The sequence below is a fragment of the Zonotrichia albicollis genome, chromosome Z, assembly GCF_047830755.1.
Source record: "Zonotrichia albicollis isolate bZonAlb1 chromosome Z, bZonAlb1.hap1, whole genome shotgun sequence".
Lineage (NCBI taxonomy): Eukaryota > Metazoa > Chordata > Aves > Passeriformes > Passerellidae > Zonotrichia > Zonotrichia albicollis.
The window spans coordinates 56844367-56862382 of NC_133860.1; the positions used below are offsets into that span (position 1 = coordinate 56844367).

At 50.1% G+C, this 18016-nt stretch overlaps 1 protein-coding gene across 4 annotated transcripts in view; it reads right to left on the minus strand.

Moving 5' to 3' along the window:
- The window catches only part of PTCH1 (patched 1), a 73370-nt gene extending 56418 nt beyond the window's left edge, over positions 1–16952 (minus strand). For 3 of the 4 annotated variants that reach the window (XR_012577995.1, XM_074532233.1, XM_014269045.3), the window contains exons 1-2: positions 10623–11608; positions 8910–9102 (exon numbers count right to left, since the gene is read on the minus strand). Coding sequence is in view for 3 of the 4 variants with exons in the window: in XM_074532233.1 (XP_074388334.1) it covers positions 8910–9102; positions 10623–10823 (394 nt within the window). In the remaining variant the exon portion in view is untranslated. Of the gene's footprint in view, positions 1–8909; positions 9103–10622; positions 11609–16815 lie in introns of those variants that run through there. The other variant, XM_074532234.1, reaches the window with a different exon arrangement.
- Between the last annotated feature and the right edge of the window lie 1064 nt (positions 16953–18016).

An 18016-nucleotide genomic window follows, 5' to 3' on the forward strand; every position in this document is an offset into this window, starting at 1 on the left:
TGATAGTAAATGAAAAATAACAGAACAAAACCAAGAACAAGTAAATTGTATTTACAGATATTAAGCAAAGTTTACACAATAAAAAAAGAATAAAGAATTTTTTTTTAAATTCTGAATTAATAACTACTCCTTTCAACTCCATTCTATCTATTATATGGTACTGTACAGTAAAAAACTACTCCAAGTCAAAAGTAACTCAATTAAGAGCAAGGGTGAACATAATTTATTGTATATGGTATTCATCAGTCATATTTGGCACAATCTGAGTGGATAATGAAATAGCACAGATTATGTAAAACTGGAGTAAAATATTTTTGCATTCTCCTTAATCCATGGACACAGAAATGAAGGGGCCATTATAACATGGCACACATTCTCAGCACAGATATTACACTTTAAAGCATAGAGTTTTCTGTCATGAGGCACTGTCTTGGGAATCTGCCACTCCAGCAAAGCATCAACAGAACAAGGTAGAAAATTTTATGGTTTCTTAAGTATTAGTGAATGCTGCACATATTTACTTTTCTGAACTCTGATAGGTGACTACATTCTTATAGTAGAGCTGTCATGCAGACCTTAAGAAGTTTTACTGATTTCTCCAGGTTTTCCCTGGAAGAGTAACTCACTTCCTGCATATTACAAGGCAGCAGAAATCTGAGAAATTAAAAGAACCAAAGCCTGAAATACTGAAGAAAAATAAGAAATACTGAAGAAAATAAGGATGGATGAGAAAACGGATATAACTGTATAGTATATACAAAGAAGAGTGAACTTCTTGATAAAATTCTGCACTTCAGATCCTGCTGAACTCTGAAATAGAACAGCTAGAGTCACATACACACACCACCATCTACATCATCTGTAGACAGAAAAAGCACTGTGCAAACAATTGGACTTTATTCTGTATACAGAAGAAGACACCTGACAAGTAACAGTCCGACAAGATCTATAACCAAAATGCTGTTTTAACCAATCAGAAAAAAAGCTAGCTGTGGGGCAAAGAACTTTACAGGCATGGTTTTACCAGAGTGGTTTATATGTTAAAGCAGGTAATTCACAGTTAAATTACAAAGACTGTGCATAACAATCCAACAGTGTGAAAATGAGAACCTGTTCCATTAGACACCAAAAGAAAAGTAGTTGCAAACACATCAAAACCAGCATCCTAGTGGACACAGCCCCAACAGGTCATAGGGAGGTCAGTTTTTACGGAAAAATCCAACTGAAATATAAACATGGCATTATGGAAACCAGACAAATCTCCCATAGCTTTGTCCAGCCAGCACTAATCTAGGCATCAGCTGTGCTACATAATCTAAATAAAGGGATCAGTTGGTTCATACACCTGGAAACTGTCATATTTTGGAGCCTCCTACCAGTCAAGTGTAAGTGCAACATTCACTTGGATGTAACAGCCTTTAAATTTGTTGAGTGGTCAAGAACAGTTACATGCATACACTACATCATATTATGACTTTCTGGGGAAATATCAAAAATATTATGTAATGACAGGGCTTGGACCACCTCTTGCCATGAAAAAAAGAAAAAAAATCATGAAAATAGACAGATTCAGGGTGAGCAGCTCAGGTTTACCTTAATGCATTCTATACTCAAAGCGAGCTTGAGCATCCACAGCTTCTAGAGTTCATTCTCTTCTGAACCCACTGGCTGCTGATGAATAATGAGGAAGGAAGGCCACTTCTCCACAAAAACAAGCAAACAAACATAAAACCAGGCCACTTGGCAGGTGGCAACAGCTGGTAGTAAGTAGGGCCCAAAACACTCACCACCACATCCACAACTTCAGTAACAGCCAGCCCTACAGCTGATTTAGGTCTTTTGCTTGCCTACACTTCCCTGTTCCTGCTCAGCAACAGCAGCATGGGGAACAACAATAAAGCAATGTTGCTTTCGACCATTCTATTTCACTCCAGGACTTCTGTACCAAAATCTGCAGGCTCTCCAGAGCTACAGAAATGCCTTCAAACCCCACTCATAAGCAGCAAAATTCCCAGAGCACAAGCTCAGAAGAGGAGGACAATGGCGCAGCCCAGGCACCACCCTCTTTAAATACACATTCCAACAGAGAAAAAACCAGATCTTTCCAAACAATGATCTGTAGGGCACATTCTAGCAGGGCATTGGCAACGCTGTTAAGTTTGGAAATAACAATGAAGATTAATTTTCTCCAGCCTTGAGTAAATTAAATGCCTCTGATGCCTGAAAGGGAGAAGGAACCATGCAATAATGCACTTACAGCTTAGAGGGGTGCCAATTCTACAGGAGGAGCTTCTCTTCCCTTTCCCTGAAGAGGCTAAAATATGGGCACACTTAGTCTGCTCTGGCTTTGTACATGGGTATGGCCTGGTCACGCTAGAGTCATCCCAAGTTCTGTCACCACATTCAGTGAATTCAGGATTTCACCCTCTACCTTTTTACTGACCAAAGAATGGTCAATACCTTTATTAAGACTCTTTATTAAAGGCAACACCTTTATTAAGACTCTTACAGATAAAAGAGGAATTTTAGGTACTGAACCTGCAGGAATTTTTTCATGTACAAGCTCTTCATCAAGGAACACCAACTCCAAGCAATGACGTGTATGCCCGTCAAAATGGAACTTAACAGAGGTCTCCAATGATTTTGAATTTAACAGCAGGCTCTTGAAAGATGACAATCAATTAAATATATGTATAAGTAAAACCTTTAAACATCTTTTCCTAACAACTTGCAGAGGGAGTTCACAATGAAAGGAACATAACACCCTGATGTTTTTAGCCACAAATATCATGTAAATATTAGAATTTTATGTTCCTTTTCAAAACAGTGGCATGGACGGAAATACTTTTCTGCTTCATCAGTAAACACTTAAATAAACTTGTTGTTCAGATGACCATCCTTCAGCTATCATGTAAAAAAAAAAAAAAGAGATGTAATAAATAATCGTACTGAAGTCAGACAAAATAGTGGCTTGGAAATTTTCCAGACGAACACCTTCCAATGAACTTTCAATATTCGCTGAGGAACGCAACATAGTGTAAGACAGCATTCGAGGATAAGTAAGCTCTTAAGTCACCTGATTCAAAGGAAACAAATGAATTTGGTGATGTGATCAGAGACAATGTCTTGACTGCCACGGAGCTTGCCAACAACCATTGTGACAGACTGAAGAGCAGAGTAACTTCTGTAACTTCTTCTATACCGTGCCACAGGTGATACAGGTGCAAGCACATCTAAAACATCTTCCCTGCTGCTGTCCACAAATGCATATGTTTGTGGGAGAAAGGAATTACACTTGACTGTGTTAAGTCCTGCTAACTGTACTCAAACAAACCATGTCACTTCAGCCCACTTACATAAATTTGTCTCCTTGAAAGAACAAATTAATGCAGATCTGTTCCCTTTCTATTCTTTTTTGTTTCTCCAAAGAACACTAGCGTAAAGTTAACTGGTGCCTTTAGGCAGAACTTAAGAACAACTTTCCACCTGCACTTAATCTCGCTGAGTTAAGAAAACTGAGAATCTACGGAAATAATACTGGTTCCTGCATCATTTGCAGACTTTCCTCATTCACCTCATTCGTAAATCGCCGGGGTAAATCAACATATTTTAAGAAGGGTCAGCCATAAGTACAATAAAGCAACCTGATTTTTGTCCCTTAAGAGGGAAAGGAAATAATAAACATATCCCAAATCTTGACTTACAAAGTATTGCTGCTGTACACACTCAATCCTAGTTCACTAACAATTTGAACACACTCGCTTTATTCCACATACCTGAACTGAAGTATGCAGCTTCTGAGGCATTGTCTGCAAGATGTCCTACCTATCTGTATCATCCACCCTCTTCCTTCAAACTGGCTTAAAGAAGGAGCTCTGCATGTTAGAGCTCAATTCAAGCTCACAAAGCTTCACAAAGCTTTGTGAAGAGGGCTACTTAAGGAGGGAATAGCTTGACTGAGCTTCAGCTAAGAAAACAAAAAAGGAAGGGAAGAACAGCATGATCTTTGGCCACCTAAGGAAGAAAGCTAATGAAAAAAAGTGAGGAGAAAAAATCCCAAGACGATGATGACATGAAATGAAATACCAAAGCACAAGATTAGACCATCTCCCCCATTATAAGCTGCTCCAATTAACATCATTTAAGGCATTGCAGTAGCCAAATTTCAAGCTTCATTTAACAGAACCTTCACTGGAGCCACAAAACTACCTTCTTTCAGCAGCAGAGGCTGTGAATTTACATGTGTGACTGCTGCTGACACACTGGATCTTAGACTGCCTATTTAGAGTGGTCGCACATAAACATATCCAGTTATGAGCATGATTTCTTTTCCATCCAGAGCGCTCGCCAGCTATGAACAGAGGATTCTAAAAGCGCATCTGTGTCCAACAAAATTCAGTCACCGAGGAAATCAATGCAAAACCCTTTTTTTCCTCTCTGTGTGTACAATGTATAAAGATGCTAAACAGTCTGCACAACTCCAGAATGCATGGACACCCACATACAGCAGTTCAACTCAAGCTGAACTGCCATTAAAATGCCAGTCCAGAATTAGTCTGCCCTGGCAGACAACCCCTTCCCCCCACCACCAGCAGCAAGGTATGCACATGAACAGAGATCTGTTCACGCGCTGAAAAGATACAGGTGTATGTCCTAGGCAAATATGACTGAGAGCACAAGACAGCAACATAGATGGAGCCACTGTGGGACACAGTGTAATAACTGAAGTATTCTGAACAGCAGCCAGAAGAGTACTATATTTAAAAAGAAACCCCAAAAAACAAAAAGCTACTCTACAACACTTAGTGGCAAGAAACAAGCTGAGAGGAAAGCCACTTTGGTATCAGGAGGCATAGAGAAGGCCAAGGATGCTAGCATAAATTCTGAAGGAGGAAGACTACTAAAGAAAATCTGAAAGAATGATGTTTTGAAGTTCTCTCTTGGAAAGTTTACCTACAAGGTGAGTTTCTAAACTCATGTAAATATTTCACCATAGCTGCTGCAGGCTCAGACTACTAATCATTTAACTTTGAATAAGTTTTATGACCATCCACATTCCAAGTTCACTTCACTGTTTGATAGTTAATTCTGTTATGGTTTTAAAGCAACCATTTACTTCCAGCAAATTTCAGTGCTGTATTATGTTCCATGGTATTCAGAAACAGACCATATCAAATTTGTCTTTTTAAATACTGCCAATTTATTCAGCAATAATAACTGTAAACAGTTTCAGTAGCAAATCAAAACTGTTTCTTGAAGTATATTTCAAGTAATCTATAAATCTACACAGCACATTCAAGACAGTCCAGGGATCGGGCCTAGCTGGAATGCGGCTGGGAAAGGCAGGATGCTCCCTGATCAATCTTATCTTCTTCTACAACTTAGTGGATGAGGGAAAGGCTATGGAGAGTGTTTACCTGAACTTCAATAATGCCTTTAACACTGTTTCCTATGGCATTGTTCTGGTAATACTGGTTGCTCATGGTTTGGACAGGTACACTGTTTGCTGGGTTAAAAACTGGCTGGAAGGCAGGGCCCAGAGAGAGTTACTTCCAGCTGGTGGCCAGACACTGGAGGGGCTCCCCAGGGCTCAGCGATGGGGCAAGTCCTGTTTAAAATGCTTATCAATTATTTGGATGAGCAGTTCAAATGCCCCCTCAGTCAGTTCCCAGATATCACCAAGATGGATAGGAGGGTTGATCTACAGGAGGACAGGAAAGTTCTGCAGAGGGACCTGGGCAGGCTGGATTGATGGGTCAAGGCCAATGGTGTGAGGCTCATACTACATTCTACAACATGAAGTGTCAGGTCCTGTCCTTAAGTCTCAACAGCTCCAGGCAGGACTACAGGCTTGGGGAAGAGTGGCTGGAAAGCTATCCCAGGAAATGGACCAGGGGAGGCTGAACATGAGCCAGCTGTGCCCAGATGGCCAAGAAGGCCAATGGCATCCTGCCCTGGATCAGCAATAGTGTGGCCAGCAGGGCCAGGGCAGTGATTGTCCCTCTGTACTCAGCACTGGTGAGGCCACACTTCAAATTCTGTGTTCAGTTTTGGCCCCTCACTACAAAAAAAGACATTGAGGGGCTGGAGTGTGTCCAGAGAAGGGCAACGGAGCACAAGTCCTATGAGGAGCAGCTGAGGGAGCTGGGGTAATTTAGCCTGGAGAAGTGCACCCTTGGGATGACTTCATCCCTCTCTACAGCTACCTGAATGGAGGACGTAGGCAACAAGTGACAGGATGAGAGGTAATGGTCTCAAGTTGCTCCAGGAAAGGTATAGATTGGATAGCAAAAAATTTCTTCACAGAAAGGACTGTTAAGCACTGGAAGAGGCCAGCTCTGAACTACCATCCCTAGAGGTATTTAAAAGGTGTTTAGATGTGACATTTAAAGACACGGTTCAGTGGTGAACATAATGGTACTGGCTTAGCAGTTGGATTTAATGATATTATGAATCTTTTCCAACTTAAACAATTCTATGATTCCATATTTGGCCAGCACTGCCTAGTTCATCCAAACGCTCAATAAACGAAAGGTAAAGTGAGACAGCTGTTTTAACAAACAGGACAATTCAGCCACTGCTTCTTCGCTAAGAAACCTTGGCCTGAAGAGTCCCTTACTGTACCAACCTCCATGGAAGGTACTTTAAAGCTGTTAGGACCAGCTCCACGTAAGTGCAGAAGAAGTTTGGTGCTGCTTTGCACTTCTGCTTAGGAAGAAAGGCATTCTCCATGCTATCTGTTCCGTCTCAAACTTTCAAGTTGTACTCCTGTTTGTAGCTTAGCAATAAAAATATGCAATTGCTATCTGTTAGGTTTAAACTCCCTGATTCACGAGCAGAACATTTACAAAGCTCCTACCAAGAAAGCACATTATAGCAAAGCTCTTTTCTGTGGACCATCATGTAGTGCTAGAATGGGTAAACTAGAAGCAAAATTAAATTTAATCCATGTTTTATTTCACCTTAATCTGCTAGCTTTTGCTGGTTAGTTTTGAAATGCAAGGGTTTCTAAATGCAGAGTTTTAATTTCTTTTCAATGAAAAAACTAAACTAAATAGGTATGAAAATACATAGGTCAACACTGTCAAACTAGCTGCTTTATGAACTCATCTTGTCAATAAAAATCTCAGAGATCAATTTCCACTAGATTCTATACTAGGGACTTCCCCTCACTTCTTCCCCATAACAATAATGACATGAGAAGAAACCAGTGTAGCAACTATTTTGCAAATCCTATTTTTTTCCCCTTGAGAATTGTATTTTTACTGACAGGCCAGTCACTGAGGCATCATCAGCAAGTAGTTTCTTGGAATTACAAGAATACAAAAAGCAGGCGGCACTAATTGAATAGGATCACCATTCCAAGCAAGCGAACACCAGTAACATCAAGATAATAAATGTCAGCAGAGCATGTGGGATGGAGCTGCAATCACGTATTAATCTATCTAACACAGAAAAGCAGAAACAAATTGACAAAAGAAACCTCTCCACAACAACCTCACAGCATATTTGGAAGAAAAATTAACAGCGAAGGAAAACAAGATTCATAGTCATTTCCATTAGTATTTAAGGTACTGTAGATAGTGATCAGTGCAAACTCTGACGGCACGTCTCTGCCTACAGATGGGACCCAGCAGTGCCTTGTTCTGTTTCTCAGGCAGAACTGTTGGCAGCAGATCTCCTCATACTTTGAGCTCCTGGACTACTCTACACAGACCAAAAAAAAAGATCACTACTTTCCACAACAGAAAAAACCAACACCTACTAAATGACTGGCGAATCCAATCCTGACCCCAATGCGGCTGTCATCTGCAAGGGTGGACTCCAACCCTATATGCTCTAATTCACCTCGGGCAGGACAGACCACCTTCAGAACAGGCACCGACTTTGTTTGCACTCAGCCCTAGCTTTTCCACACATGCACATACAGAGAGCTATTTAGAAATTATTATTTATGCAACCTCTCATATTAACTTTTATAAGCCAAATACTGCTGCAAGCTACTTTGACATAAACCTAGAGTAGTAATTGCTGCAGACAAGGAACTCTGTTTCCACGTCCACCCAGCAGCTAACGGGGGAACGTGATCCTTAATAAACAGTATTTTCCTCCACAGAAAAAAGAAAAAGGGACGGTGGGGAAACAAAACACTAAAACAGTAAAGAAAACGAGAGAAAGAAGAAAAAAGGTAAGAAAAAAAAAAACCACCTCTAAGGACTACACCTAAACCCCAAACTCGCGGCAACCTGGTGCCATGGCCCTCAGCGCGGGGCGCGCCGCCCGGCAGGCTGCCCCACTCCGGGCTCCCCTTCGCCTCGGCTACCTTTCTGCCTTTCTTTCGTGGTTGTGGTTTTTGTTGGGGTTTTTTTGGGGCTTATTTTTTCCGTTCTCTCCCTCTCCTGCTTTCCTTTTTTCTTTTTTCCAGCGCTGCGCCCCGCGCTCCCCACAGCTGAAAGCTGTCCAAGGCCAGGACCACACACAGGCTCCCGCCCCGCCGCGCCGCCCGCCCCTCCCCCGCCGCGGCCGCGCGCACTCCCAAAATGGCGGAGGGGGCGCCTCCCGGCAGCGCCGCCGCTTCCCGCCGCCGGCGGGGACGCGGAAACCCGCCGCCCGCAACTCGCCCGTACTGTGAGCCGGGGCACAGGCGAGGGCACTGGGCGCTGGAGACGGGCTGTCCCGGCGGCCCTCCGCCGAGTGCACGGCCTGGCCGCCGCTGCCCCCCGCGGGCGGAGTATTGGTACGCGCCGCCCGGGGCTGCGCGCCCCAGCTCAGGGCCCGCCTCCCGCCCCGAGAGCCGCCCGCCCTCCCTCCGGCGCCCGCTCCTCACGGGCATGCAGAGCGGCCCCGGGCCGCTCTACCCGGCCGGGCAGGGACGCCAACAGAAAACAGGGGCACCCCCCCGGACTTACCTTCCACCCACAGTTCCTCCACGTTGGTCTCGAGATTAGCTGCCCTTAATCCTACAGCGAAAGCCCCAAATATCAGGAGGCCGACAACCAAAAACTTCCCGCAGTTTTTCTGAATGTAACAGCCCAGTTTAAACAACAGTCTCTGAAACTTTGCTCGCAGCCACAGCGGCGCTTTCCGTCCTGTCGCCTTCCCCTGCAAAGCAAGAAGAGGTCAGTAGTTGCGGGCTGCGGCAGCCGCAGAAGTAGGGGGAGCCCCCCAGCCCTGCCCCGAGCGGGACAGCTCGCGGCTCTCGGGGCGCAGTCCCCGGAGGAAGGACGGAGCGCCGTGAACAGCTCAAACAGGCATCCTTCCAGCAGGGCCCCTGCCCCGCGGCCTTGCCGAGCAGCCACCCTCGAGCACGCACACAGGGACAAGATGTACCTGCTGTCAGCCATCCTTGCCCCAGGCCGACACGCGAGTTTGGGGGTAACAACACTGCGTCGGCCCCCGGGCCCTCGCCTGTGCCGGCCGCCACCATACTCATCTCTTGCCCGAGGCATCGCCACCAGCTCAGGCTGCAAAGCATTCGCTCTGGCGAGACCTGTGGCTCCAGGGAAGAAGGAACCACTTCTGACAAACCTCAACAGCCACAAGAAAGACAAGTCCTTTTTCCTGTTCTCCTTGGAACCCCAGAATGGCTGGGAGGAGAGGCGGGGGGGATTGTGTGACAGACAGTGGGCAGCAGTGGCCGTTTCCCCCATTCCCAGCTCCTAGCAGGGGCTTGGTGCTGAGGCAAGACCCACGTGGTGAGCAGCGCTGTAACATCTGCAGTAATTCATTTCCATAGAGTTTGGAGACGCTGTGTGATCTGAATTAGGAAGTAGAGCAGCCATCTGTAAGTTACGACAATATTTGTGAACGGAAGAGGGCAGCCACATGGATTTTTTTTCCCTCCTCCTTTCCCTCTTCTTACAAAGCCTAGAAATCCGCTCCCTGAAGTGAAACCATCCCTGCAGCAAGGCAGCTTTTGGAGATTGTTTACTTTGAACATTTTTTGGCCAGCGGAGATTGGCGGCCGGGGCTGTCCCCCCGCCCCGCCCGGCACCTCCAGTCCTCCGCGGGGACCGGCGCAGCAGGGTTAAGGTGGCAATTTGTTTATGGCCCTCGCTCCCCCTCCGGCCGCTGGGCAAGGCAGAGAACCGCTGCCTTCTTTGCTGGGGGACCCCGTTCTCCCAGGGCACCCGCCGTCTCGGCTCTCGGCGGAAAACTTCACAAAAGCCCCACTTCTGCCAAGAAGCCGGCCGGTTTCTCCCCTGTTCCGGCCGGGAGCGGGTGTTACCGAGATCGCAGGGCGCTGCGAGGGGATGGAGAAGCAGAAAGGAAGCGGAGAGAGAGAGGGGGAGCGGGAGAGCGGGCCTGGGGTTAGCCATGGGGAGGCAGGGACCGAGCAGAGGCTATTTCGGGAAGTTTAGGAGGAGAAGTGCTCCGCAGCACAGGCACGCACCAGGGCAGGCACAGGCGAGTAGGGAGGGAAGGAGGGCACTCTCTCCCGCACTGAAGAGTCACAGACGTCCCTCTCTTTTTCCCAGCATTTTATTGGTGGCCGTTTCGTTTCCATCTCCTCCTTCCACCCCCGCGAGAAAACACACCACCTCCCTCCTCCTCCCCCGCGGAAAAAGCAGCACTACCACTAGCGTGTATCTCTGGAAAAAAGAGTGAGAGATTGAATGCACCTTTGAAATCTGCTCCAAGGCGAAAGCCGCATCGCAGTAGCTTGGTCGCTGCAGATACTCCCGGTCGGGCACCGCGGCGCGCCGATTCCCTCCAGTCCTTCGCCGCCTCCCGCCGCCGTTTCTCGGCGCCCGGCCGGGGTGGCCTCCGCCGCCCGCGCTGCTGCTGGTCTCCGGCTCCGACGCGTTACCGGCCGAGGCCATGTTGCCGCCGCCGGCGGGACGGGAGAGCTGCCGCTGGCGCTGCCGCGGCGGGGCCCGGGGCCCCGGGGGTGCGGCGGGGCCGCGGGGGGCTGGCGGCGTTGCGGGCCGCGGGCTGCTGCTGCTGCGGGGGCTGCTGCCGCCGGGGCTGCCGCCGGGGCCGCCGCCGGGGCTGCTGCTGGGGCTGCTGCGGCGCGGCCGCCTCACGCGGGGCGCGGGGCGGCGGCTGCCGCCGCGGCCGCTCCGGCCGAGTCGCTCCCCGCGCCTCCCATTGCCACATCGCGCGCGGACCCCGAGCTGCAGGCGGCCGCTCCCCGCGCCCGGCGAGGGCGGGCGGACGGGCGGGCGCGACCCCCGGGATCCCCCGGCCGCCGCCGCGCTGTCCTCCGCTCCCGTTGAAATCGCCTACTCCGGCCGGCCTCCGCTGCCTCGGGGAAGCCGCTGTCCGCGGCGGCGCTCAGCGGCGGCGGCGGGACGGCGGCGCGGCGGGCCGCGGCTGCTCCTGCTGGGCTGCCTCGCCGCGCTGCACCATTCTGCTTCAGGGCCGGGGTGCTTCCCGCGGGCCGCGGGGCCGGCGCGGTTCCGCGGTTGGCCCCGCCGCGGCGGCGGGCTGGCGGCTGCCTGGCGCTCTCCCCCGGTGTGTGCGCGGCAGCACCGAGCTGCAGCCCCTCGGCTCCAGAGATGAGATGGAGAAGAAAAAAAGGACTCTCTCCATTTGGATAAAGAGGAGGAGGAGGAGGAGGAGGAGGAGGAGGAGGAGGAGGAGGGGTGGGGGGGGGGGAGGTGGGGGGAGTATGAGTGGAGAGAGAGCGAGAGAGGGAGGGAAAAAAAAAGGGGCTGAGAGCCCGCCCCCGGGGCTGTCAGATGGCTTGGGTTTCTGCGAGGTGATTGGCTCGGGGAGGGCAGAAATTACTCAGCAAACATGACTATTATTAGCTGCTTAGCAACAGCTCACCAAAGTAGAGAGACCACCCAGGTCGGCAACCCTTGTGTGTGCATCTCCAGCTTCAGGGGGAGCCTTAAAGAGATCCAGTCTTCTTTGCATGCAATACTTCCATTAAGGAATGCCTTCTCCCTCTTTCTTCTTCGTTTTCTTTTCAAGAGCGTTACTCCCCCCTCCCCTTACTCCCCTCCCCCGACCCCCGTCCGGGATGCTTGCAAATACACGCGCGGAACTTTCTCGCCAGGGACATACAGAAATACATTTTTCCCTTTAAAGAAAAAGAGAGGGAAACGAAAAAAAAAGCAGCATTAAACGATTTCTAAAGGCCTTAAAAGAAAATCCTTTTAGAGGCACCTTGGCCTCGAGCTGCAACAAATACTGGGAGGTCCGAGCTGAATTCCCAGGCTTGCAGGAATAATGACAGGGTGGTGGATATTGCGGTAGAAAGTGCCAGATTTTTCTCCTCCTCTCTTTTTAACTAAAGAGGAGACTTAGTTCCTTGCAAGAAAACCACTCCGTCCAGTTAGAAAAACACAATGAAAATTTAACACCTAAGGGATTTAAAGCCGCGCGGTAGCTAGCTGTTTCAACTTAGGACTCTTTCTTTAACTGAAACCTGAGGAAAGCCAATTCTAATGTTTTTAGTGTAAAAGTCCATGAAACGCAGCCTTCCTGGCCGCGCTAAACATTTCTCGAACTACATGCGATTGTTTACTTTTTTGGCACCGCTTCTCCGCGTCTCTCTCCATTGAGAATCAGCCATTAATTGCTGCCTCTAGAGCTGCGCGCGTCCCCCCCAGCCCCGAGCTCGGGCCCCGGCCCGCAGCGCGGCTCCCCGCGGGGCAGCTACGGGCCGTGGCGGACACCCACGGGTACCGGGGCGGGGGGCAGCCGACAGCCCTTCCCTCCGTCCGTGGCCCGGCCGGGGAGGTGCCCCGGGGGGCTGCCTTCCTGCGGGACGGCTGCTACGCGCCCGCGGAGGAGCGCGGCTGAAAACTATTCAGGAGCGGCAGGGCGGGTGGGAGAAATGCGGCGAAGAAGAGAGGGGCGTGGGGAGCCGAGGTGAGAAGAGAACCCCGTGCAGCCCCTGCCCGGTGCCGTGCCCGGCTCGACAAGCCCGCCAGCACTGTTCACCTCTCCCTTCAGCCTCGCCGTGCGTGTACCTGGGGCAGTGGTCCTGAGCAAAACTCCTGAGCCCCTGGTCACTGCAAGCGTCCTCCTCCCCTCGGCGGGCTGACGACCGCCTTAGCGGGGCCGTCCCGACGCCGGCAACGCGGGCTGGCAGCGTCCCGGGTGCCGGGGCCGCCGGCGGGAGCGAGCTGCGCACCGCACCGCACCGATTTCTCCGTGAGACTGCCCAAAGGCACCAACTGTCAGGACCTTTCAAGGGACAGACCCGCCGGCTAGGGGATCCCTTTTTCCTTTGATTTCATCCCAACTCCGTTTTTTCCCACCCTGGGAAACTTGTCTCCGTGAAGGCCCTGCCCTGTGCCCCGCACAGGACTCTCTCCAGGAAAGCTGCTAGGGGCAGCAAGCTGTCATGCATGCGCACATAGGTGCATACGTATGGGAGACGGAAACCTGAAGCAGTTGCAGCTGGAGGCTGTTTTCTGTTTGAGGCTGAAACCTATTCCTGGGGTGCAGTCGGCCACCTCCAATTCAAGTTTCCACTTGCGAAAGTGACCATCCATCTAGCTAGGAGGTGATGTGACACTGCTTCTGGAAGTGCTCACCCTCGCTCTGTCTGATTGGGTAACAGGGCAGGGGAATGGAGAAAGAAGGGATTGGTTCAGAAGCAGAAGCATTTTGGTTCAGTCTCCTGGTAGGCTCCAAAACCAGGGAAGAGTGTCCTTTCAAGCACCTGGAAGCCCTAGCACTGTCCTAAGGGTCTCCTGCCTGCTAGTCTTCACACAGTAGCCTGAAGCCCATTCTCACTGCTGGTTCCAAAACTCTATCTGAAGACTCAAATTTAACAAGCATTGTCTTAATCTCCCCTCTCTCCCTGTGGTCTGGAAGGACTTTTTTTTTAAAGCATACACAAGAGATTAATTACTGAAGAGATCTAATTGGTCGGGGATGGGTGTGTGTATGTATGTTGGGGTTTTTTTTCCCCTCAAGGAAGAAATGTCAGCGTAAAAGTCTCCACTTGGGTGGTCAGAGCAATGGCTGCCCCCAGTCTGCCTCATAGCTGATGCCTGCTTGCTACATTCCTGGCAATAATGTTGTTCCTAATCAATCTGCCCTTATTTACATTTGTAAGCACTGCCGACTGTGATATGCATGCCCTGACTGTGCAACTGCTCCTCCGCACCAAGGGCTACCTCCATCTTCAGCAACTCGGAGGGATCTCCCAGATTTCTTATCTAGGACAGGCTATGTGGTGAAGGCCTTGGAAATTGTCTCGTTTTATACAGGGGCTGCAATCTACAACTATACATACCTGTAGCTTTCAATGCCTAGACAGCTGAGGCTGGTGTACAAGAATTTCAGCACTGACTGTAGTCGTAGTGGCTTCATTTATAATGCTCTGTCTCTTAGTTACATTCACTTTGTGTTCATAACCCCTGATACTGCAGAGCACTTCTCCAGCCAGGTAAGGGATCAATCCAATAGAGGTTAACAGTCGGTAACAGAATTTACAGTGATGTTACTTTAACACATCTTTTCCAGGTTGCTTTTCATCTGCAGACACCCACCAAAAACATTTGCACTGCTGGAGCATCTGATTACCCTAATAAAGACAGAAATTAAGCACAGCCACTTGGGTTTCTTTTGTACGGTTTACAGGAGTGCTGGTCCTGGGAGAAGACCGACTGGTGGAAAAATAATCAGATTTTTTCTATTCCCTATTTTTTCTATTTCTGTCCCTCATGCAGCTTTGCATCGCACAAATGCACAGGTCTGCCCTGGCTCTGTGCTCCGCCCGCACACCTGATTCTGGCTATGACACAAGATCACAGTCGCTGGGGTCTGCAGGGCGGCCTGAGCCTCCCTCTCCTTTTCCAGCACTCGGAGAGCCGTGCTGGCCAGCGGGCCGGCGGGGGCTGCCGTCGGGGGGCGGCGGCGCGCAGCGGGAGCCGCTCCGCAGGGCAGCGCCGCCGCTCAGCGCCCGCGCCTGGGCAAGGAGGCGGGCGGCCTCTCCCCCTCCTCAGCCCTGGAAGAAAGGGAACTGCTCGAGCCAACTTGTCAAAATAATGCGGCTAATTACCCCTGATCTCCTTTAATGGAAAGCTGCTCTGCACGCCACAAAGGAGCAAATGAGGGATCTACAGCACCAACCCAGGAGCGCTGGCATTTTCTTCTGCGGAGGGCTGCGGGGAAATGTGCCTCCAGAGGAGTGTCCGAAGCTTCTGAGCTCCTCCCGCACAGCAGCGGACTCCCAGAGGAGAAGAGCGCACGGGGAGCTGCAGAAGACAGTGGAAGGAGGAACAGCCCCCTCCGTCCAAAACCACGAGGACATCCCAGCCCTAGGACACTTTGTCATATTCCACGAGGGGCTTTACCTCTATAAACCCAAGTAGTCTTCAAATCAGATTCTCTTCCTGGCAAAATGCCCCGCCACTTGCAGGACATTAATGTGCATTGAGAGGGGAAAGTTACACTGAACCTTTTTTAGCCAGGCTGCACAACACTGGGTCTGTGTAAAGATAGAGCTCAAGTTTTGCATGTGCCAGAAAGCAGGGCATTCACTTCCATGATCTCTGCCATCGGGCCTTGAAGAAAAAAAAGCTGAACGACACAATCTCTTTGACCCACTGCTGGAGCAACAAATTTATTAGAGATATAGGCGTGAGAAATGAAAAGGAAGTAAAACAATTCAGGCTCATTGTATGTCTTTCTTTCATACTGCTAATCCGGTTTACACATCACGCCTACATGTCTCAATAGGGCTTTATACACTGTGGCAAAGGCAGAACAAAATAAAAGGTGTGTGTGTGAGTGTGTGCGTGCGTGTGCATGTGTGTGTGAAATAAGGATAAAAACACAGAAGCCTAAAACATTTTAATTCAGAATGAGCTGCCAGTTTTATATCCACAGGCTCTTAAAATTAAACAGATTTTAAAAGATACATTCTCCTCCCCTCCCTCCTCAGCCCTAATATTTCTAAACAACACTACCTGCTGTCCAGATACAATATCATGTTACAATTCAGACACACAATGCCCCCAGTAGCCGTAACCAGAAATTAGATACATCTATGAGACTGGTGCTGAAACAAGGCGAGACTGTCTCTAGCTCGTCGTAAAGGCTATCTGGTTAGGAGCTGTGAAACACTCACTTTGGCTCCAACACTTCTTTTAAAACCATCCGACGATACCAGAGGTCTCCCTATTTCCCTCCACGCTTTTGCCTCCCCCAGGTCTACCTCCCGTAGTGGGGCTAAGGTAGCGGAGAGCTGAGATCTGTCACTGAACATCCGCCCCTCTCCAGTCCCTGGAAGCAGTGGGACAGCACGCTCGAGACCGATTACAGCAGCGCTGTACCGGTCCCGATGATGCCGGTACCAGCCACACGAGGGGTCCAGTCCTGAAGCCAGAGGCTGAAGCCACTATTGACTTCAACCTAAGGCGGCCCTTGTCCTGTAGAACCTAGCCCCAGAGAAGTTTCTGCTCCCCACAAGGCAGCTTGTTCTGACCAGAGCTCACACAGGTGCGAAATGCAGAGGCGACCGTCTTCTGCGGCACTGCAGCCACCTCAGGAGCTGCCTCCCATCAGCGGCCTGTGCCCCGCGCATCCCTACCGCAGCTCTGAGCCACCTCAGCGCCAAGCCGGGCGAGAGGGAGCAGCGCCTGGTCCCGGGGAGCCCTGCAGCCCCTGCTCCACGCCGAGCCCCCGTCACATCCCGCCGCAGTACCCCGCGCTGGCGTTCCCGCTCGGGCCGCACCCGGTGCCCGGTCGATAGCCCCGGCCCCCGACTGCGAGAGGGAGGATCCCCCCGCCCCCGCCCCCTCCGGGCCCCGGTGAAGGCCCGTGTAGCCCCTCCAACACCGCCCCGGGCCCGGGCCCTGTCCGCCGGGTCCCGCTGCCGCCCTGCGAAGGGAAGGCACCTACCATCACTGCCCTGGCAGGAGCCGCTCGGGGCGAGCCGTGCTGGAGGTCTGCGTGCGTCCTCATTCACTGCTACTGGCGGCTTAATTGGAACATCAGTGCGTTTCTTTCTTTCTTTCTTTCTTTCTTTCTTTTCTTTTCTTTCTTTCTTTCTTTCTTTCTTTCTTTCTTTCTTTCTTTCTTTCTTTCTTTCTTTCTTTCTTTCTTTCTTTCTTTCTTTCTTTCTTTCTTTCTTTCCCTTTTTAGTTCCTTCCTTCCTTCCTTCCGCCCCTTCCTTCCTTCCGCCCCTTCCTTCCTTCCTTTCTTTCTTTCTTTCTTTCTTTCTTTCTTTCTTTCTTTCTTTCTTTCTTTCTTTCTTTCTTTCTTTCTTTCTTTCTTTCTTTCTTTCTTTCTTTCTTTCTTTCTTTCTTTCTTTCTTTCTTTCTTTCTTTCTTTCTTTCTTTCTTTCTTTCTTTCTTTCTTTCCCTTTTTAGTTCCTTCCTTCCTTCCTTCCTTCCGCCCCTTCCTTCCTTCCTTCCGCCCCTTCCTTCCTTCCTTCCCTCCTTCCCTCCCTCCTTCCTTCCCCCCCTTTACGCCGAAGGAACTGAAAAAGTAAAAAAACAACCCTCCTACGTTACAGACGTTCTGCCGAGTGCTGGAAAGCCTCACAATTACATGCCTGTTTCTATTAAGCAGCTCCATCGTCCTCCACGTGGGTGGTCTGGCTCTCAATAGGCAGGACCTGTCAGGGTCACGTGACCGGCCCGCGAGCGTTGCCCCTTTACAATAAACTTTCGGGAAAAAAACGGAGGAAGGAAGGATGGAAGGAAGGACGGGAGGAAGGACGGGAGGAAGGACGGGAGAGCCCCTCTCCGCTGACCCCGCCCCGCCGCTCCCTCCAGCAGCACAGCACACCGGAGCCCGCGGGTCTCCTGCAGCCCCTGCCTCCTCCCCCTGCTCCCACCTGGGCTCTCGAGGGGAGGAAGGATGTGAAAAGGCACCAGGCTGGCGGCATGCGGTTTCCTCGTCAAAAGAAATACATGGCCGGATGGGTACAGAGAGGAGAGAGAAGGAGTTTCCTTCTGGCTGCTGGGCACCCCAGACTGCCCCAGATTTAGCAGCATGTTTGTTCCTAAAACCTTTATGCCCGTCCTCCTCATTTTTGGTAGAATCCACTAGAAAGACATCTTTCAAGTGAAGCGGGGCAGTGCAAGGAGTTACCATC